The 20,491-nt window shown below is 43.7% G+C and overlaps 1 protein-coding gene across 2 annotated transcripts in view; it reads right to left on the bottom strand.

Moving 5' to 3' along the window:
- Positions 1-20,491, bottom strand: part of LOC140185638 (STE20-like serine/threonine-protein kinase) — a 128,384-nt gene that overhangs the window by 53,594 nt on the left and 54,299 nt on the right. For both annotated transcript variants that reach the window (XM_072239076.1, XM_072239077.1), the window contains exons 4-7: positions 4,228-4,377; positions 2,619-2,691; positions 1,866-2,060; positions 1,542-1,623 (exon numbers count right to left, since the gene is read on the bottom strand). In XM_072239076.1, coding sequence (XP_072095177.1) covers positions 1,542-1,623; positions 1,866-2,060; positions 2,619-2,691; positions 4,228-4,377 — 500 coding nt within the window. The remainder of the gene's footprint in view (positions 1-1,541; positions 1,624-1,865; positions 2,061-2,618; positions 2,692-4,227; positions 4,378-20,491) is intronic.

Genomic DNA, 20,491 nt, shown 5'->3' with positions numbered 1-20,491 from the left:
AGGCTATTGCATGAACTTCAAGTGGGAAACAAAAAACTGCTTGTAAAAGCAGATGCAAAGACCAAAGCCTAGCTGGATGACTGGAAGGCCAAAAAAAAAGGAGTCAATGGAAATATGAAAACAGATTCGTCAGATGATGTTGTGGTTGAGGAAACCGAGAGGTGAGATCAGGTCATAAAGGGAGCAATAGAAGGATTAATATGAGAACACTCCAGTGAACTGAATACACCTTCCCAAGATCAAGATGCACAAGTGAGGAGAAGAAAAAGGAAGGAGAAGTAGAGAAAGAACATGAGAGAAAAAAGAAAGGGATCGAAGTAGATCCAGAAAGGAGAGGAAATGTGTCCAGAGCTATCAGGACCACTTCCTGCAGTCTCAGAGTCAACTCCTGCAACCACTACAGAGGAGGACGCAGAACCTGGGATTGATTTCACAGCCACACGTCTCACCTGCCAAGCAGAGTGATTCCCCTTGTCAGGAAGAATGTTATCCCACAAGAGTAAGAAAACCTCCACAGCAATTAAATCTTTTGACCTGAATGGGACAATTTAAAACTAACAATGCCGTGTATGTCTATATATAGTTGTATTATATAATATACCATGTATATAGTTGAAATGCATTCTAAATTGAGTTGGAGTTTATAGCTAAACAGGGAGGAGTGTTGTGTATTTAATGTTTCAGTAATATTTGAGTAATCTTTTGTATATATTGGTTGATTAAGCATTTTTGTTTGTTTAACTAATTATTACAGATTATATGTAAAATAGTTAATTGCATACATCATGCCACACTTCATATGGGCGCCTCACTTTAAGTAAACTAGAAGTTACACCCATATTTTTGGACACCCACCTTCATTTTAATTAGTTTTAATGTTTTAAAGTTGCAAAACATAACAAGTAGACCCATCCCGTGCTGACCCTGGGAAGCCAGGTATAATACTCCCCCAGTCAATAACCAGCTGAGAGTGCTCAGATTTGTCCAGTGGCAGCTCTCACGCCTTTAGGTGACAGGCAACCAGTTTAAACTCACCTCCAGAGACTATAATCTAGACACTGAGGCAACACTTTAAACCAGCTGCCTACTGTTGTTCAGATATAGCTTGGAATTTGTCACAATGCATCTTACGGCTGTGTATTGAGATTAGCTTTATTTGTCACATATGAATTGATTCATACAGTGAAATGCACCATTTGTCTCAACAACCAACACAGTCCCAGGATGTGCAGGGGGCTGTCTGCAAGTGTCACAATACTTCCAGCACCAACACAGCATGCCCAGATCTTACTAACCTTGTCTGTCCATCTTTGAAATGTGGGAAGAAACCAGAGGAAACCCATCCGGTTATAGGGAGAACGTGCAAACTCCTTACAGACAGTGGTGGAAATTGAACCCAGATCACTGGCCCTGCAAAGCATTACAATTATGGCTACACTACCATGCCACACATAGTACTAACTGGGAAGGCTTGCAGTGTGCTGCTCACCTATCGAGGTCAGAAAGCACAGTATCCATTCCACCCAGGTTCTCAAACTCACCTGTAACAGTTGCTGGCACGACCACCTCTGCTCCACGTTCTTCTCCACTGCCTTCTTCAGGAAGTCATTGAACTCGGGAGACCTGTGAAGAGAAAGCCACCACCCATTAGAGGGGGCTTCACATCTCTCGGTTCCAGAGGCAGGTACAGAAAAGAGCAGGGAAGGACAGGTGATGCATTGCACACAACAGCAGGTCTGTAACGTCAGTTTTAATTACAAACTGATTCAGATTCTCCAACCCTCTGCTTGGGACTTGCGGTCAGGACTTAAGTCGTTGGTTCAGTAGTTTAACCTAAGAACCGCCATTCCTGTATGCACACTTACCAGCGAGAAGGTTGAGCGAGGGTGGGGGGGTCGGCTTTAGCAATTTTCAGCAGCACTCTCATGGGGTTGAGCTCATGATGTGGAGGCTCCATCTGGGCCATCTCAATCAGAGTGACACCCAGCGACCAAACGTCAGCCTTGTAATCATAGGGCTTGTCCTTCGATGTCTCACACATGACCACCTCAGGGGCCATCCTAGAAAAACATGGACACAACGAGTCACCGCACATTCGCAAGGCCACTGAAGGGAACTAGCTGCTTTGCTAGAGAGCCAACAAAGTCACAGTAGGCTGAACGGTCTCTTCCTGTGCAGTATTCACCACCAAGCAGGCACTAACTGACAGCGCCCAGCCTCACACAATGCAGACAGGCTCAGGTCAGTCTGTTCCCAACAGACATCACCTTGGCCATTCCCAACACACATCCCTACCCCAGGTCCACTCCAACAGACTTACCCCATTCATTCCTAATAGATGTCTCCCATCCATTCCCAATACACATAGCCTGTCCATTCCCAACCGATGCACCCCCCAATCCATTCCTGACATACGTCACCCCATCAGTTCCCAACAGATGCTCTCCTGTCCATTCCCAACACATGTCCCCCTATCTGTTCCCAACACACATACTCCCCTTCTATTCCTGTCACAAACCCTCCGCCACCTCGGGTCTGTTCTTAACACACATCCCGGACAGACACGGACTGGTTCATGCTCCTTAAAGCATAGGCAAAGTGGTAAAACCACATCTCACCAGTAAGGAGTCCCAATGAAGGAGTCCCTTCGCTGTAGTGTCCTGCTGTTCTTCGCTGAGACTCCAAAGTCAGCTGTAACACAAGAGCAAGGAGTGGGGCTGACTCAGTGTAGGACACATGGTCACAGACCTCTACCCTCACAGGGTATGTCCCAGCTCTCATCTCATTCAACCGTGGGCATCAAACAGCAGCATCTGCAACTCACTGAACCTGGACCGCCTGTACCAACCCTTCACTCCTCACCCCAACCCTTCCCTCACCCAGACCTAGATTCCCCTTCCACCCGGACCCAGTGAGGTGGGAGGTAGCACAGAGAGAGGCTCTCCTTGTACAGAGCTCCCACCACTAATACCCCCACATCATTACATTTCCAATGAGCTCACTGGGGCTGTGAGGTGAGTTTGTTCAACCTTTGGTTATTCTAGTGGGGCCAGTTTTTCATCCAGGAAGGAGGGAGGAGTGGATGGGGGGGGGGGGCGCCAGTCATTTGTCCCAGCGAGCTGTCCCTGGTCGGCTACTGATCCTGGGTTGGAGGGTAGGGGGTGGGGGTTGGGGGTGTCCACAGGCTGATAGGTCGGACACTGATCCCAGGCTCTGTCATGGGTCTCACTCATTAGGGACACAGGCAACTCACTGCTGACAAAGAGTTGCCTGTAGGAACATAACACATAGGAGGAGAGTTATGCCATTCAGCCCATTGAGTCTGGTCTGCCAATCCAGCATGGCTGATTTATTTTCTCTCTCAACCCTATTCACCTGCCCTCTCCCCGTAACCTTTGACACTCTTACTAATCAAGAACCTATCAACCTCTACTTCAAATACACCCAATCACTTGACCTCCACAGCCTTCTGTGGCAATGAATTCCACAGATTCACCACGCTCTGGCTAAAGAAATTCCTCATCTCTGTTCTAAACGGACGTCCTTGTATTATGAAGTTGTGCCCTCTGGTCCTAGACTCACCCACTATAGGAAACATCCTCTCCACATTCTCTCTATGTTTGATCGATATCAATGAAATCCCCTTCATTCTTCTAAACTCTAGTGAGTACTGGCCCAGAGCTATCAAATATTCCTCATACATTAACCCTTTCATTCCAGAGATGATTCTCATAAACCTCTTCTGGACCCTTTCCAGTGCTAACATATCCTTTCTTAGATAATGGGCCAAAACTGCTCACGATATTCCAAGTGCGGTCTGACCAAAGCCTCAGCAATAAGTCTTGCTTTATATTCTAGTCCTCTTGAAAAGAATGCTAACATTGTATTTGCCTTCCTTACTACACAGTCAACCTGTCTATTAATCTTCAGGGAATCCTGCACTCAGACTTCCAAGTCCCTTTGCACCTGCGATTTTGGAATACCATGGGTTCTTATGTTGTTAAGCAGCCTCATGTGCGGCACCTTGTCAAAGGTCTTCTGAAAATCCAAGTAGGCAACATCCACCGACTCTCCTTTTTCTATCCTGTCTGTAACTTTCTCAAAGAATTACAGCAGATTCGTCAGGAAAGATTTCCCTTTAAGGAAGCTATGCTAACTTTCGGCTATTTTGTTACGTGCCTCCAAGTGCCCCAAAACCTCATGTTTAATAATGGATCAAGGCCTTACCTAGCTTCACATCACCCTCCATGGTGAGCAGGATATTCCCAGCTTTGAGATCTCGGTGGATCACTTTGTTATCGTGCAGGTAGTTCAGTGCTTCCAGGGTGTGTTTGCAGATGACGCGAATTTGGGGTTCAGTCAGTGGCCTCTCCAATTCTACAGACAGGAAGTAACACAGAAGATTAAAACTGGAAACTTGAAATACTACCTCAGGTCCTCTCTCCACAGATGCTGACTGAGCTGCTTAGTATTTCTGGCACTGAACACTATGAACAGACGTTGACACTGTGCCTGCAATATTACAGCACTGCCCCTGTGACGGTATCAGCTAGCTCTTCTCTCCGGTCCTGGGATTGGAAGCCTGTCTGTGTATGTGAGTGGGTGGGTGAGTGAGAGGGAGGAAAAGGGCTTGTTTTCCTGTTGTTGTTCTGTTTGTGTTGTCCCTACAGAACATGGTAGGCATGTTCTGTTGGTGCTAGAATGTGTTGCAATACTTGTGGGCTGCCCTAGGACATCCCTGGCTGTGGTTGCTGTTAATGCAGATGGTGCATTTCACTGTATGTTTTGATATACTCTAAATAAACGAATCTGAGTCTGAACCTGAATCTGCTGTTTGGAAAGGGAACTGTGAATTCCCAAACAACACACACTAAATACTGGAGGAACTCAGCAGGCCAGGCCTCATCGATATAATACAGTAAACAGTGGACGTTTCAAGCCAAGAACCTTCATCAGGACTTGGCCTGAAAAATCAACTGTGCACTCTTTTCCATAGATGTTGCCTGACCTACTGAGTTCCTCCAGCATTTTGGGTGTGTTGCCTGGACTTACAGCATCTGCAGATCTTGTAATTGAATTTCTGCTGTCGGCCCAACTTGGAGAAGTACCACCTTGAAACCACTGGAGACCGCCAGCGAGCCAAGCATGGCAGGCTCCAACTCAATCCAACTTGGGGCAGCGGTAAAGTTATTTTCTGGGCCCAAGAGACTCCTTGCCCCTTTCCTTGTTCTCTCAGAGAGAAATGTATAAGCAATGGCTTTCACTAAAAAAATGGCTAGTCATTTCTTTGATTTTATATTTGATTGGTATTTAAAGTACATTTCTTCAGACTGTGCAAAAATCAGTACTTCCAGTTATTAAACCTTCCCTCCGTGCATCAACTCACCATCCACACAAAGGGACACAAGAACAAAATCACCATGCACACACCGTCCACACAAAGAATTACCATCACACCTACGCACTGTCCACACAAAAATATCACGGTGCACATCAAGGAGTACAAGAGCAAAATCAGCAATAAAAAGACGATTTAGGACTGCAGAGGCTTCACTCATTTTTTTTTGGTAAAATATTTGTCATTTTTTATTGAGTTGTTGAGAACCATTTGTTTCTGACTTTGGACTCAGTTACAGTTTAAGTGCAAGTCAATTCATAGAGTGAAGCAGCATGAAACAGGCCCTTTGGCTCACTATAATACTGGCTTGGCAGCCTTCCCTGCCATGCAGTCTCAAAGTGGTGATGGAGATACTTTCCCACTGTGAGAGCCTCTACCTCAACTACCTCCTCCAGTAGTGTGTTCCCAATTCCAACATCACTCGGGCTGAAAAATTCTTTCCTTGGCTCCCACCTTAACCTATGCCAAGAGGCAAACCTTTTTGCTATCTACCACTCATAACTTTGTTCACCTCTGTCAGAAATCCTTTTAGCCCCCTCTGCTCTAAGAAATTCAACTCCTCCAAAGCACCACACACAAAATGCTGGAGGAACTCAGCAGGCCAGGCAGCATCTATGGAAAAGAGTGAATGATTGACATTTTGAGCCGAGACCCTTAATCAGGACTGGAAAAGAAAACAAGAAGTCAGAGTAAGAAGGTGGGGGAAGGGAGGAAGTAATTCAAGATGGTAGGTGACAGGTGAAACCAGGGGGGTGGGTGGTGAAGTAAAGAGCTGGGAAGCTGATGCGTGAAAGAGATAAAGGGGGTATCTGGTTGAGAAGATAGAAGATTGTGGAAGAACAGGAAGGGGAGGAGCACCAGAGGGAGGTGATGGGCAGGTAAGGAGATAAGGTGAGAGAGGGAAATGGCAATGGGAGAATGGTGAAAAGGGGGTGGGCAATTACCAGAAGTTTGAGAAATTTATGTTCATGCCCTCAGGTTGGAGGCTACCCAGACAGAATATAAAATGTTGCTCCTCCAATCTGAATGTGGCCTCATCACAGCAGTAGAAGATGCCATGGGAATTCAGATGTCAGAATGGGAATGGGAAATAGAACCGAAATGGATGGCCACCTTGCGATCCTGCTTTTTCTGGCAGACAGAGTGCGGGTGCTCTGTGAAACGGTCTCCCAAGCTACGTTGGGTCTCACCGATATACAGAAGGCCAGACCAGGAGCACCAGATACAGTAGATGACCCCCAACAGATTTGCAAGTGAAGTGTTTCCTCACCTGGAAGGACTGTTTGGGGCCCTGAGTGGCAGTGAGGGAGGGGGTGTAGGGACAGGTGTGGCACCTGTTCTACTTGCAAAGGTAAGTACCAGGAGGGAGATCAGTGGGGAGGGGCGAGTGGACAAGGGAGTCACTAGGAAGCGATGCCTGTGAGAAGCGGAAAGTGGGGGGGAGGGAGGGAAAGATGTGCTCGGTGGTGGGATCAAAGGCACTCCATCCTGGCAGATCTCACAGTCATAGAGCTATAGAGCATGCCCTTCAGTCCAACTCATCTATGCTGATTATGTTGCCTAACTGACCAGCTCTCATTTTCCTGTGATAGGCCCATATCTGTCTAATCCTTTCATCACCATGTACCTGTCCAAATGTGTTTTACATGTTATAATTGTACCTGTCTCTATCAATTCCTCTGACAGCTCGTTCCTTTTACCCATCACTCATTGTATGAAAAATTTGCCCTTCAGGCCCCTTTTAAATCTTTCCCGTTTCATCCTAAATCTACCCATACTCTGTGAGCATTCATCTTACTTATCTCCTGATCATTTTGTATATCTCTTTAAGGTCGCCCCTCAGCTTCCTACACTCCAGGGATAGAAGGCCCAGCCTTTACAGTCTCTCCAGATAACTCAAGCCATCCAGTCCCAGTAATGTTCTCATGAATCCTTCCTGCATTCTTTCCAGCTTAATCCATCCTTCCTATAGTTGGGTAACCAGACGGTATACAGTTCTCCGTGTGGTATCACCATCATCTTGTACAGTTGTAAATCATGTCCTCAGTACTCTGATCAATGAAGGCAAGTGTGACAAACACCTTCCCAACCACACTGTCTACTTGTGTCACCACTCTCAGCAAACTATACACAACTACTCCAAGGTTTCTTCGTTGCACAACACTCTGCGGGCCTGCCATTTACAGCACAAATCCTGTCCTGGTTCAATCTACAAAAAATGCTACACCTCACAATTGTCTGAGTTAAGTTTTATCTGCCATTCCAAAGCCGACTTTCCCAGTAATCTAAATCCTGCTGTAATGTTAGACAACCTTCTTCACTGTCCAGTACACCACCGATTTCAGTATTATCCACAAACATACCAACCATGCTAACTATATTATTATCATCCAGATCACTAATGTGCCTGACAAACAACAGGGAACTCGGGACTGATCCTTGCAGCAAAGCACTGGTTACAGGTTTCCAATCTGAAACACATCCTCCACTAACATCCTCTGACTCCTTGTACCAGGGCAATTTGTATCCAGTTGGCAACTCACCCTGGATCTCCAGTGATCTAACCTTCCACACCAGCCTACCATGCAAGACCTGGTCAAAGGCCTTGCTCAAGTCCTCTACATGCCCTGTAGTGTATTCACATCCTTCCTGCAGTGTGGTAAGCTGGAATTGCACACAACATCCCTGCAAATAAATCTACAAACAAGAGAAAATCTACAGATGCTGGAAATCCAAGCAAATCTACAAAGTCTTCTCCGAGATTAGAATGGGGAGGTGGCAGAACCAATCCTTCTCTGCCCTGGGGACCACAGTGCGGACCGGAAACAATATCTCTACGCTAACAATTAAGACAGGCACACTGCTGTACTTCGTCCACTGCTCTCCCTTCTCCACACACATGACTGTGCGGCTAGGTACTGCTCAAACACCATGAGAAGTTTGAAAAAAAGATTAGCTTTACTTGTCACATGTACATTGAAACATACAGTTTGCATCTTTGTGATGTGCTGGGAGCAGCCCACAGGTGTTGCTTTGCTACCAAGACCAACATAGCATGCTCACAACTTCCTAATCTAACCCTAACTCTGTAGAACGTGCAAGGAAACCAGAGCACCCAAGGAAACCAACACAGTCATGGGGAGAATGCACAAACTCCTGACAGATAACAATGGGAATCAAACCCCAATAAATGTTCACCGGCGCAGTAAAGCGATTGAGTTGACCATTAATGCTATTGTGCCCTTTCCCCAAGTTTTGCTGATGACACAACTGTTATTGCAGGATCTCGGACAAATGACAGGAGTAAGATAGATCAGCTGGTTGAGTGGTGTCACAACAGGCTCGTACTCAGCATCAGTAAGGCCAAGGGGTTGATTGCGAACTTCAGAAAAGGGAAATGGAAAGGGTGAGCAGTTTCATGTTCCTGGGTGTCAATAGCTCTGAAGATCTACCTGGGCCAAAAATGTTGATGCAATTATGAAGGAGCCATACCAGTGGCTGTACTTCATTAGGAGTTTAAGGAGGTTTGGTACAGTACTGTGAAAAAGTCTTAGGCACCCTAGATTTTTTATCTGGTTTCAGATGCTATGGCCTTCTCAGAACCCTTATCTCAACATCATTGAGGCTGTTTGGGATTACCTGGAAGGACAGAAGCAAGTGAGACAGCCAAAGTCTGCAGAAGAACTGTAGCAAGTTTTCCAAGATGCTTGGAACAACCTATCAGCCAATTTCCTTATAAAACTGCATGACAGTGTACCTAAGAGAAGTGGTATTTAAAGGCAAAGGGTGGTCACACCAAATATTGATTTGATTTAATTGTTTACTGCTCTTTATAGTAATTTTTTTGATATTTAGAAACTTTTCATTTCATTGTTTTGAAAGTATCTTCACTTTACATATTTTTTTTACATGTGCCTAAGACTTGCTCAGTGCTGTGTGTCACCAAAGTCTCTAGCAAAATTCTTCATATCTACCGGTTGCATCACTGTCTGATGTGGAAACACCAATGTACAGGATCAGAAAAAGCTGCAGAGAACTGTAAACTCAGCCAGCTCCATCATGAGCAGCAGCCTCGCACCATCAGGGACAAAGTCAAATGTTGACGCCTCTAGAAGGCGGCATCCATCATGGAGGACACTCACCACCCAGATTGCCCTCTTCCCATTACCACCATCTGGGAGCACAGGAGCCTTCAGATGCGCAATCATCAGCTTCTTCTCCTCCGCGATCAGATCTCTAAACAGTCCATGAACACCACCTCATATTTTGCACTCTTTTTGCACTATTTATTTACTTTTTAAAATATTTTGTTATGTAATTTATAGTATTTTTTTTAGGTATTGCACTGTACTGCTGTCACAAAACAACCTATGTCAGTGATAATAAACCTGATTCTGACCCTGCTTTATTCGTGGCTCGTCACTTGGCTGAGGACAAAGGCATATTTTAAATTACAGGATGGACATCTGCAGGAGAGAGTGTTTACTTTAATTATCAGTTAATTATCTAGTTGAGTGGAAGCTGATGGATAAAAGGGGTGATTGAAGCAATATGTCCTGAGCACTCTGCCCTAGCAGGGTGTTAGTCAATTTAAGGGAAGGTAATGAACTAGGGAAATAATGGAATGAACTAGGTCAATGCTCTGTTCACGAGGAACTCCTGGAGAGTGAAGACCACATTGTAAGATTAAAATCAAATTGCAAAGGGGAAATGTCGATACAACTGGATTTAGAGTAACAATCATACAGTATAGAAGCAGGCCCTTCAGCCCACCACACCTGTGCTGGCTTTTTTATCTGTCCACACTGACAAACTTCAAAGTTCAAAGTAAATTTATTATCAAAGTACATACTTGTCACCATATACAACCCTGAGATTAATTTTCTTGTGGGAACACTCAATAAATCCATGGCCATAATAGAATCAATGATAGACAGCATCAACAGGGCAGACAACCAGTGTACAAAAGACAACAAACTGTGCAAATACAAAAAGAAGAAATAGATAGATAGACAGATAGATTAATTAATAAATAGATAAATAAATAAACAAACAAACAAACAAAAAAGGTAATAAATATCAGGAACATGAGATGAAGAGTCCTTGAAAGTGAGTCCAAAGGTTGTGGGATCACTGCAGAGATGGGCAAGTGAAGTTATCCCCACTGGTTCAAGTGCCTAATGATTGAGAGGTAATCTGTTCCTGAATCTGGTGGTATGAGTCCTGAGGTAGCAGCAAGAAGAGAGCATAAGCTGAGTGGAGTGGGTCCCTGATGATGGATGCTGATTTCCTGCATCAGTGCTCCATGTTGATGTGCTCAATGGTAGCGAGGGCTTTACCCGTGATGGACTGGGCCGTATCCACTTTTTGTGGATTTTCCAATCAAGGGCACTGGTGTTTCCAATCCAGTCAGTAATGCAGCCAGTCATTATACCTTCCATCACCCATCTATAGAAGTTTGTCAAAGTTTTAGATGTCATGCCGTATCTCCGCAAACTTCTTAGGAAGTAGAGGCACTGCCGTGCTTTCTTTGCGAGTGCACTTAAGAGCTGGGCCCAGAACAGGTCTTCTGAAATGATAACACAGAGGAATTTAAAGTTGCTGACCCTCTCCACCTCTGATTGCCTGATGAGAACTCATACACCTCCAATTTCCTCAATAATCAGCTTCTTGGTCTTGCTGACACTGAGTAAGAGGTTGTCGTTGTGGCACCACTCAGCCAGATTTTCAATCTCCCTTCAATATGCTGATTCATTACCATCTTTGAATCGGCCTACAACAGTGGTGTCATCAGCAAACTTGAATATGGTATTGGAGTTGTGCTTAGCTTAAGTCATAAGGGTAAGGAGAGTTATAGAGCCAAGGAGGGAAGAAAGGAAAGAGGGGGGGTGGGGTGGGGAAGAAAGAAGGCTGCTGAGGATGGGAGAAGGGGTTGGGATGTGGGAATGAGAAGGAAGGGATAAGAGGAGGGGGAGAGAAGGGGTTGGTGGGGATACAGGGAAGGGGGATGGGGAAAGAGAAAGCAAAGCAGTGGTTCTTGGGCTGAAAAATACAGAGCTGCGGAGGTGTACTCCCATTAACAAGTGAGTCTGCTTACAGGACCTAAGCTGTGGAGGTTTATTCCTATTAACGAGTGAATCTGCTTACAGAGCCTGAGTGCCAGGAACATGCAAGTAGATTAGGAAACAAATAGGACTGAAGTGGAAGATTGAACAGGATTAAAGAATGAACTGGAGTTATGCAGGAAACAAGAGACAACAGCAAGATAAATTAATCTATAAGGTGCAAACAATAGTTAAATCTATCAAAAAATAACAAAGCATTTTACTGAGATGAGCAAGAAGGGAATTGTTAGAGTGAGGTGCCTGATCTAATTCCTGGGAAGAGGAAGTTGTCCCAGATGAGTGGAGATCCACATTCCAGAAGAATGAAGAGTGATTTTATGGAAATACTCAAAGGGAGCACAGTGGGGGTACTTCAGGAAGATTATCCTCCACTCATCTAACTCCAAAGAATGTTTCCACTCGTGGGAGAGTCTCACACAAGAGGACATAGTTACTGATATATAAGAGTAGGAACTACTTCATGCAGAAGCTGGTGAGTCTCTGGAATTTCTAGCCAGAAGGGTGTGGAGGCTGGACTACTGGGAATATTTAGTAAACTTTGAGAGATTGGGATATGAATGTAGGTGGTATGATGTCACTAATATTGGTGGTGCTGTTGATGGTGAGGACAATCTTATAGGGTCAGAGTCATAGAAAAGTATAACACAGAACAGGTTCTTTGGCCCATCTAGTCTGTTCCGAACCATTTAAACTGCCTACTCTCATCAACCTGCACCCAGACCATTTCCCTTCATACCCCTACCGTCTATGTACCTATCTTAAATGCTGAAATCGAGTTGGCATGAACCACTAACACTGGCACATCATTCCATACTCTCTTGACACTTTGAGTGAATAAGTTTCCCCTCACGTTTCCCTTGAAATTTTCACCTTTCACCCTTAACCCATGACCTCTAGTTGTAGTCCCACCCAACCTCAGTTAAAAAGGCATGCTTGCATTTACCCTATCTGTATCCCTCATAATTTTGTGTACTGTACCTCTATCAAATCTCCCCTCAATCTTCTACACTTCAAAGAATAAATTCCTAACCTATTCAATCTTTCCTTATAACTTAGGACCTCCAGTCCTGGCAACATCCTGGTAAATTTTCTCTGTATTCTTTCAACCTTTTTGCATCTTTCCTGTAGTAGGTGACTAAAAACTGCACACAAAACTCTAAATTAGGCCTCACCAACATCTTAAAAAACTTCAACATAACATCCAATCTCCTGCGCTCAATACTTTGATATAAGAAGGCTAATGTGCCAAAAGCTTTCTTTATGACTCTATCTACCTGTGAAGCCACTTTCAATGAATTATGGACCTATATTCCCAGATCTCCTTGTTCTATCTCACTCCTACCTACCTACAACACTAAATCAGTTGACAATTTGGAGTAATAACAGAGACAGAACTTAATCCCAAGTTTTGCAAGATGTTGTGTTTTGGGAAGTCTAATATAGGTAGGACACATACCACTAATGTAGGACGGAGGGATCTTAGTTTACAAGTCTGAAGGTTCACAAAGATGGAAGCACAGACAAGCTGTGAAGGTAGTGCTGGTCTTTATTAGAACATAATAACAGAGAGGTCTTGGCACATCTTTATAAAACATTGGCAGTTCTGGACACCACATTGTAGTGAGGATGCGAGTGCATGTAGAGGTTGCAAAGGAGATTCACCAGGATGGAGGAATTAGATGGGTTGTGTTTGTTTTCCATGGAACAGAGAGGACTGAGGAAGGAGTTGATAGATGTATAAAACATGAGAAGTGTAAATAGGGTGGATAGTGAGAAATTTTCCCCCACAATAGAGATGCCAGGAACCAGAGGGCAGAGCTTTGAGGAGTAAGTGGTTTAGAGGGGAACTAAGTAAAAATACTTTACACACAGCACCTGAGGGAACGGTGGAGGTAATTTACAGGGTATCTGGATGGTCACAGCATCACAGGCTACAGACCAAATGCTGGCAAATGGGATCAGTATAAATGGGTGCTTGCTGATCAGCATAGGTGTGGTTGGCTGAAGGGCCTGTTTCTGTGCTGAATGACTCCAGAACTGTTACTGGGAATTGAGGGCTATGGAGAACCAGCTGATGGTATGGGGGTTGGGGCAGACCAGCAATGATCATATTGTATTGTGAGACAGGCCCAATGGGCTAAGTGGCCTTCGCTTCTTCTGTTTCTTACACTCTCCTGCTGTAAAAGGAGAGACTTGTTTACCTGAGGACAATCTAAAAGCTCTGTAAGTAATTATTACGTGTGTATCAAAAGTTCCCGAGAAAGATACCAAAATATATTGCAAGATAAGAGAGAAGCACCATCCATCTGAAAGTCAAGTTAGTCAGAACAAGGAGGGTTAAGCAGCAGGTCCCAAGGGAGACAGAGAAGTGCGATCCCATGAATGATATTTGAGGGTGTTAGCTGGAGAATATTCATTAAGAGAATCGCTTTCAAAGGGGAGATACACTGCAGAACTACAGGTTAGTTAGCTGATTTTTCAAAGTATTTAATTAAAGATGAAATAACTATGTATGTAAATAAAGAAAGAATATTAGTATGAAACATGCTTTGACCAGCCTCACAGATAAAGATCAAGAGTGTTTAATGTCATTTTCTGTACACAAGGATAAGGAGAAGTAAATAATTGTTACATGAGGTGACTGACGGGAAATAATAAAGTAGGGGTGGAGTTAGTGGGTGAAGGTGTCGATCAGCCTTGGGGAAAAGTAACTTTTTTTTGAGTCTGGTGGTCCTGGTGTGGATGCTATGTCGCCTCCTCCCTGATGGAAGTGGGACAGCAGTGCATGATCAGGGTGTGGAAGCAGTGGGGGGAATCCTTCATGATGTTACTGGCTCTTTTCCAGCTCCCTCTATGGTGGGTAGGCTGATGCCAGTGATGTGTTGGGCAGTTTTGACTACCCATTGACTTCCTGTCCACCGCAGTGCAGTTTCCATCCCAAGCAGTGATGCAGTTTAAGATGCTTTCTACCATCCATCTATAGAATGACCTGAGTATGGATGTCCAAAGTCCAGCTCATTTCACCTTCCTCAGAAAGTAGAGACATTGGTAAGTTTTCCTGACTGTATAGGATGTGCTCTGGGATCACGAGATGTTGTGTGTGATGTGCACTCCCAGGTGATTAAAACAGCTTGCAGTTCCACTGCTGTGCCACCGATGTAAAGGGGGGTAGGAGCGGTGCAAGTTTTCTTGCAGTCGATAACCATCCTCCTTTGTCCTGTCGATATTAAGAAGAGGTTTTTGCCCACCATCAGGTCTAGAGCTCTTCCAACTACTCTCTGTAGGACGCCTCATCTTTGTTGGTGATGAGCCCCCCAACTATCATGTCATTAGCGAAGTATCATGTCATTGCTTGGGTGTTTGGTCATGCAGTCATGTGTGAGCAGAGTGTACAGAAATAGGCTCAGTACAAAGCTCTGGGGGGGGGCACCTGTGTTGAGGATAATGGGGAGGGAGGAGTGGTGTATGACAGATACTATGGTCCATGCATATAATCCATGGGTGCAGAGTAACATGGGTTCAGAAAGTCTTTGACACAATACCAAAAGAAAGTTAATGTTGTAGAATAAAAAAGTGAATAGCAATTTGGATTAAGTATTGGTTAGAGAAGAGAGGACAGGCATGGCTCATGGTGTTCCGTCTGTGACCATTCTGAAAGTTACTGGTTTGGGTGGATAGCTGGAAGAAGTGGGATTTAAATTTGCACATCCCATATCAGCAGGCTTGGTTAACTCTGTAAGCACAACAGAAGCTGGAGAGTCGGCAGCTTTAAACTCCTGAGCATTAGCAACTTTAAATTCCTAGGTATTATTATTTCAAAGGACCTGTCTTGTGACTAGCACACAAGTACAATTATGAGGCAAGTACAACAGCGCCCCTACTTACAGAGATTTGGCATGACATCCAGAACTTTGACAAACCTCTATAGATGGGCAGTGGAGAGTATATTGACAGGCTGCAGCACAGCCTGGTATGGAAACACAAATGCCCTTGAATGGAAAATCCTATAAAGAGTAGTGGATACAGCCCAGTCCAACACGGTTAAAGCCCTCTCCACCACTGAGTATATCTACATAAAAGGAAAGCAGCATTAATCATAAAGGATCCCCACCACCCAGGTCATGCTCTCTTCTTGCTGCTGCCATCAGAAAGAAGGTACAGGAGCCTCAGGACTCTCACTACCAGGCTCAGGAACAGTTACTATCCCTCAGCTATCACACTCATGAATCAAAGGGGCTAACTTCACTTGGCCTATCATTGAAATATTTCCACAACCAATGGACTCACTTTCAAGTACTCTTCATTTCATGTTCTTGATATTTATTGCTTATTTAAAGTTCAAAGTTAATTTATTATCAAAACATGTAAGTAGTATACAACCCTGAGATTCATCTACCCACAGACAACCACGAAACATAGAAAACTATGGAATCCGTTCAAAGAAAACATCAAACACCCAATGTGAAAAAAAAAGTACAAATTGTACAAAAGGCAAAAAACAAGTGAAAAACACAGAATATATAACATCAAACCACAAAGTCATTGAAACAGTCTAGGGATGTTCAGTTTAGTTCAGTTCAGTTTAGCGCTATGTTGTTCATTGACTGCAGGCCACACAGCCAGTCCACCCTGATCAAAATCGCACAAAATAGCAATTTAAAAGAAAGGAGTATTCAGAAACCAGACACACATCATAACATGAACTGCAGAGTCCAATCCACAAATCGTGTCAATTAAACTTTGTTCAGGACCCAAGATTCCAGCACCTTCGAGAAAGAGGGAGAGAGAGTGTCTGGTCGTATGCAAGTAGATGCGCTAAACACCCACTCGCCTTCCACTCTCATCCTTGTTAATTCAACCTTGCTCCATGCTTTAATTGAAGAGATCAGCAAGAAATGCAATAGATAATGGGCTCACAGCATCCCTAGGCTTCCTGGCCTCCAGGTCACACACTCACTGATTCGACACCTCACTGAACTCCCTCGGAGACAGCAACATAACAGCAGAAGAACATAAAGAAATAAGAGCAGGAGTCAGCCATCTGGCCGGTCAAGCCTGCTCCGCCATTCAATAAGATCATGGCTGATCTGACCATGGACTCATCTCCATCTACCTGCCTTTTCCCCATAACCCTTAATTCCCTTACTGTGCAAAAACCTATCCAACCTTGTCTTAAATATATTTACTGAGGTAGCCTCCACTGCTTCATTGGGCAGAGAATTCCACAGATTCACCACACTTTGGGAAAAGCAGTTCCTCCTCATCTTGGTCCTTAAATTTACTCCACCAAATCTTGAGGCTATGTCCCCTAGTTCTAGTCTCACCTACAAGTGGAAACAACTTTCCTGCCTCTATCTTATCTATCACTTTCATAATTTTATATCTTTCTATAAGATCTCCTCTCATGCTTCTGAATTCCAGCAAGTACAGTCCCAGGTGACTCAAAGTCTCCTCATAATCTAACCCCCTCATCTCTGGAATCAACCTGATGAACCTCCTCCTTCGAAATATTACAGGAAACTCTAGATCTAGATTTGAAAGACCTCTACCCAATCAGAAATCCGTACCGGGAACAAACTGCCTCTGTAAAAATAGATGGAGAAGTGAGTCAGTTTACAAAAATCAAGAGAGGCGTTAGACAAGGGTGTGTTTTCTCCCCTGATTTGTTTAATATGTACAGTGAAACAATATTACAAAAAATAAAGAGACATCTTGGGAATCAAAGTTGGCGGTGAAAATATCAATAATTTTAGATATGCAGATGACACTGTGTTAACTGCAAGTACAGAGGAAGAACTATAAAACTTAATTGATACAGTTGTTGAAGAAAGTGCAGAAATGGGTCTATCTATCAATTGCAAAAAGACAGAATGTATGGTGGTATCTAAAAAGAAGGAGAATCCTATCTGCAGGCTGAGAATAAATGGAGAAGACATAAACAAGTACAGAACTTTTTGCTACTTAGGAAGCTGGGTGCCATCAGGTGGCAGGTGCGACATGGACATCAAAAGAAGAATAGGGATGGCAAAAAACACCTTTACAAGAATGAAGAATATACTAACCAACACTGAACTAGGCATGACAACCCGCCTCAGAGCACTGAAATGTTACGTTTATCCAGTTATGTTATATGACTCAGAATATTGGACAATATCTACTAACATGAGGAAACGAGTTGAAGCAGCAGAGATGTGGCTTTTGAGGAGGATGTGAAGAATATCATGGATGAAATGAATATCTAATGAGGATGTCATGAACAGAGCAAGCACGAAAAGAGAAATAATGTATGACTTCATTGGACATGTGATTAGGAAACAGGAGTTAGAATGTACGGTAATTATGGAAAAGATTGAAGGGAAGAAAGCAAGAGGAAGGCAAAGGCAAATGATGATGGAGACAGCAGCTAGAGAACTGGAAATGAATACCAATGAATTGATCCACTTGACCCGAAACAGGAGTGTGTTGGCCATGGCAGTCAAAGCTCAAACTGGGCATGGCACCTGATGATGATGATGATGAACCTCCTCTGCACCACCTCCAAAGCCAGTATATCCTTCCTCAAGTAAGGAGACCAGAACTGCACACAGTACTCTAGATGCGGCCTCACCAGTATCCTATACAGTTGCAGTATAACCTCCTTGCTTTTAAATTAAATCTCTCTAGCAATGGCCAACATTCCATTTGCCTTCTTGATAGCCTGCTGCACCAGCAAACCAGCCTTTTGTGATTCGTGTACAAGGACTCCCAAGTCCCTCTGCTCAGCAGCATGCTGCAAACCTTTACCATTTAAATAATCATCTGATCTTCCATTTTTCCTTCCGAAGTGGATGACCTCACATCTACTAACATTGTACTCCATCTGCCAGACCCTTGCCCACTCACTTAACCTATCTATATCTCTCCACAGTCTCTGTATCCTCCGCACAATTTGCTTTTCCACTCAATCATTCCAAAAACACACCATCAAAATTTAAATCACAGGCTCTAATAGTAGCAGAACCACGTTTGAAAGAAGTAGTAAAAGAAGTGGTTTCATAAAATGTCTGAAGTACATCACATTCAGTCACGTTGTTTGCTGATGGCATCTTCTTCCAGTTTTATTTAGTATTATTATTTCTTCTTCTATTTGCACAATTTGTTGTTTTCTGCCCTCTGGGCAGTTGGGCAGTCTTTTATTGATTCTGTTATGGTTATTAATCTACAGGTTTATTGAGTATTCCCACAAGAAAATGAATCTCAGGGTTGTATGTGGTGACATATATGTATTTTGATAATAAAATTTACTTTAAACTTTAAACTTTGTTAACATAAAGCCATAAGATATAGGAGCAGAATTAGGCCCTACGACCATTGAGTCTTCTCTGCTGTCCCAGCATGGCTGATTTATTTTCCCTCACAACCCCATTCTCATGCCTTCTCCCTGTAACCTTTGACACCGATTAATCAAAAAACTATCAACCTCCACCTTAAATATAACTAATGATTCGGCCTGCACAGCCATCTATGGCAATGAGTTTCACATATTCACCACCTTCTGGTTAAAGAAATTTTTCTTCATTTCTGGTATAAATGGAAATCCCTCTGTTCTGAGGTTGTGCTTTCTGGTCCTAAACACTCCCACCCCAGGAAACATCTTCTCCACATCCACTCTCTCCAGGTCGTTCAATATTCGACAGGTTTCAATGAGATCCCCCCTCACTCCATTTTTTTGAACTCCAAAGACATCAAACACTCCTCATACGTTAACCCTTTCATTCCTGCGATCATTCTCATAAATTCCTCTGGACCCTCTCCAACAACAATACCAATTACTCTCACTGCAATCTGCAGCAGGTAACTTTCCTCTAAGAATTGTACTTTTAAATCAACTTATTGATCTACAGATCTCATGATCGTCTGAAGGACTTAGCAGACCAGGCAGGTATGGCACCTTTAAGTAGATGAAGGTTCATCACCATGGCCAGAAGTGAGGTAGGAGGGGGGACTCCAAGCCAGTCTGAAACAGAGGGATGAGGCCTCCCCTCCCCAGCATCTTGTTAGCAAATGTGCAGTTGCTGGAGAAAAAAATTGAGGGCATGAGTGCAAGATTGCTATATCAGAGAGAAATGGGAGACTGCTGTATTTTATATTTGATCAAGATTTGGTTTTCTCCCAGCACACCAGATTCAGCAATCAGACCCAAAAACTTTTCAATTTACAGAATGGACTGAACTGCTGATTCAGAAAAGGCAAGAGGAGGTGTGTGTTTCAGGATTACCTCTCAGTGGTGCTCTGATGTGACGGTTTTGTCGAACTCGTACTGCCCTGACTTGGAACACCTAAAGGTCAAATGCCATCCGTTCTATTTACCTAGAGAGTTATCATCCATAGTCCTGACTACAGTTTACATACCACCAGTGCCAACCATAATCAAGCGCTTGCGATTCTGCAAGCCATCTCCAAACAAGAAACAGTCCATCACAACACATTTCAAATCACAGTTGGAGATTTCAACCAAGTTTGTTTGAAGAAATTACTGCCCAGTTTTTAATCAGCATATAACCTGTAGCACCAGAGGTCCCAACACTCTAGATCATTGTTATACTAAGATAAGAAATGCCTTCCGTTCCATGCCTGAACCACATTTCGATAATTTGGCTGTTCTTCTACCTGCATTCTTGTGAATGCCACTCCTCTGACGCTTCTACATGTAAGTTTTTCACTGCACCTGTGCACGCATGGAGTTGTGCAGATAGAAACAAACTTGACTTCAATCTTCAGGCCGAGAAGTGACAAACAGAATTGAATGGCAGTGAGTAAATATGGTAGCCACGCACTGAATGGAAGAAGTAACACTGTCAGGAAGAGCAGTACCATCTGGGGAGAGATTCATCCAGTAAACACAGCTCCCTCATGTCCTACAAAACAAGCCAAAACAACTCCTTTTATCATTGTAGAGCCTTCCAGTTGGGCACAGTGCAGCTTCTGT

Source organism: Mobula birostris, chromosome 21, assembly GCF_030028105.1.
Source record: "Mobula birostris isolate sMobBir1 chromosome 21, sMobBir1.hap1, whole genome shotgun sequence".
Taxonomy (NCBI): Eukaryota; Metazoa; Chordata; class Chondrichthyes; order Myliobatiformes; family Myliobatidae; genus Mobula; species Mobula birostris.
Note: the sequence above shows the minus strand (reverse complement) of the source record. Positions and strands in the feature narration are given on the sequence as shown.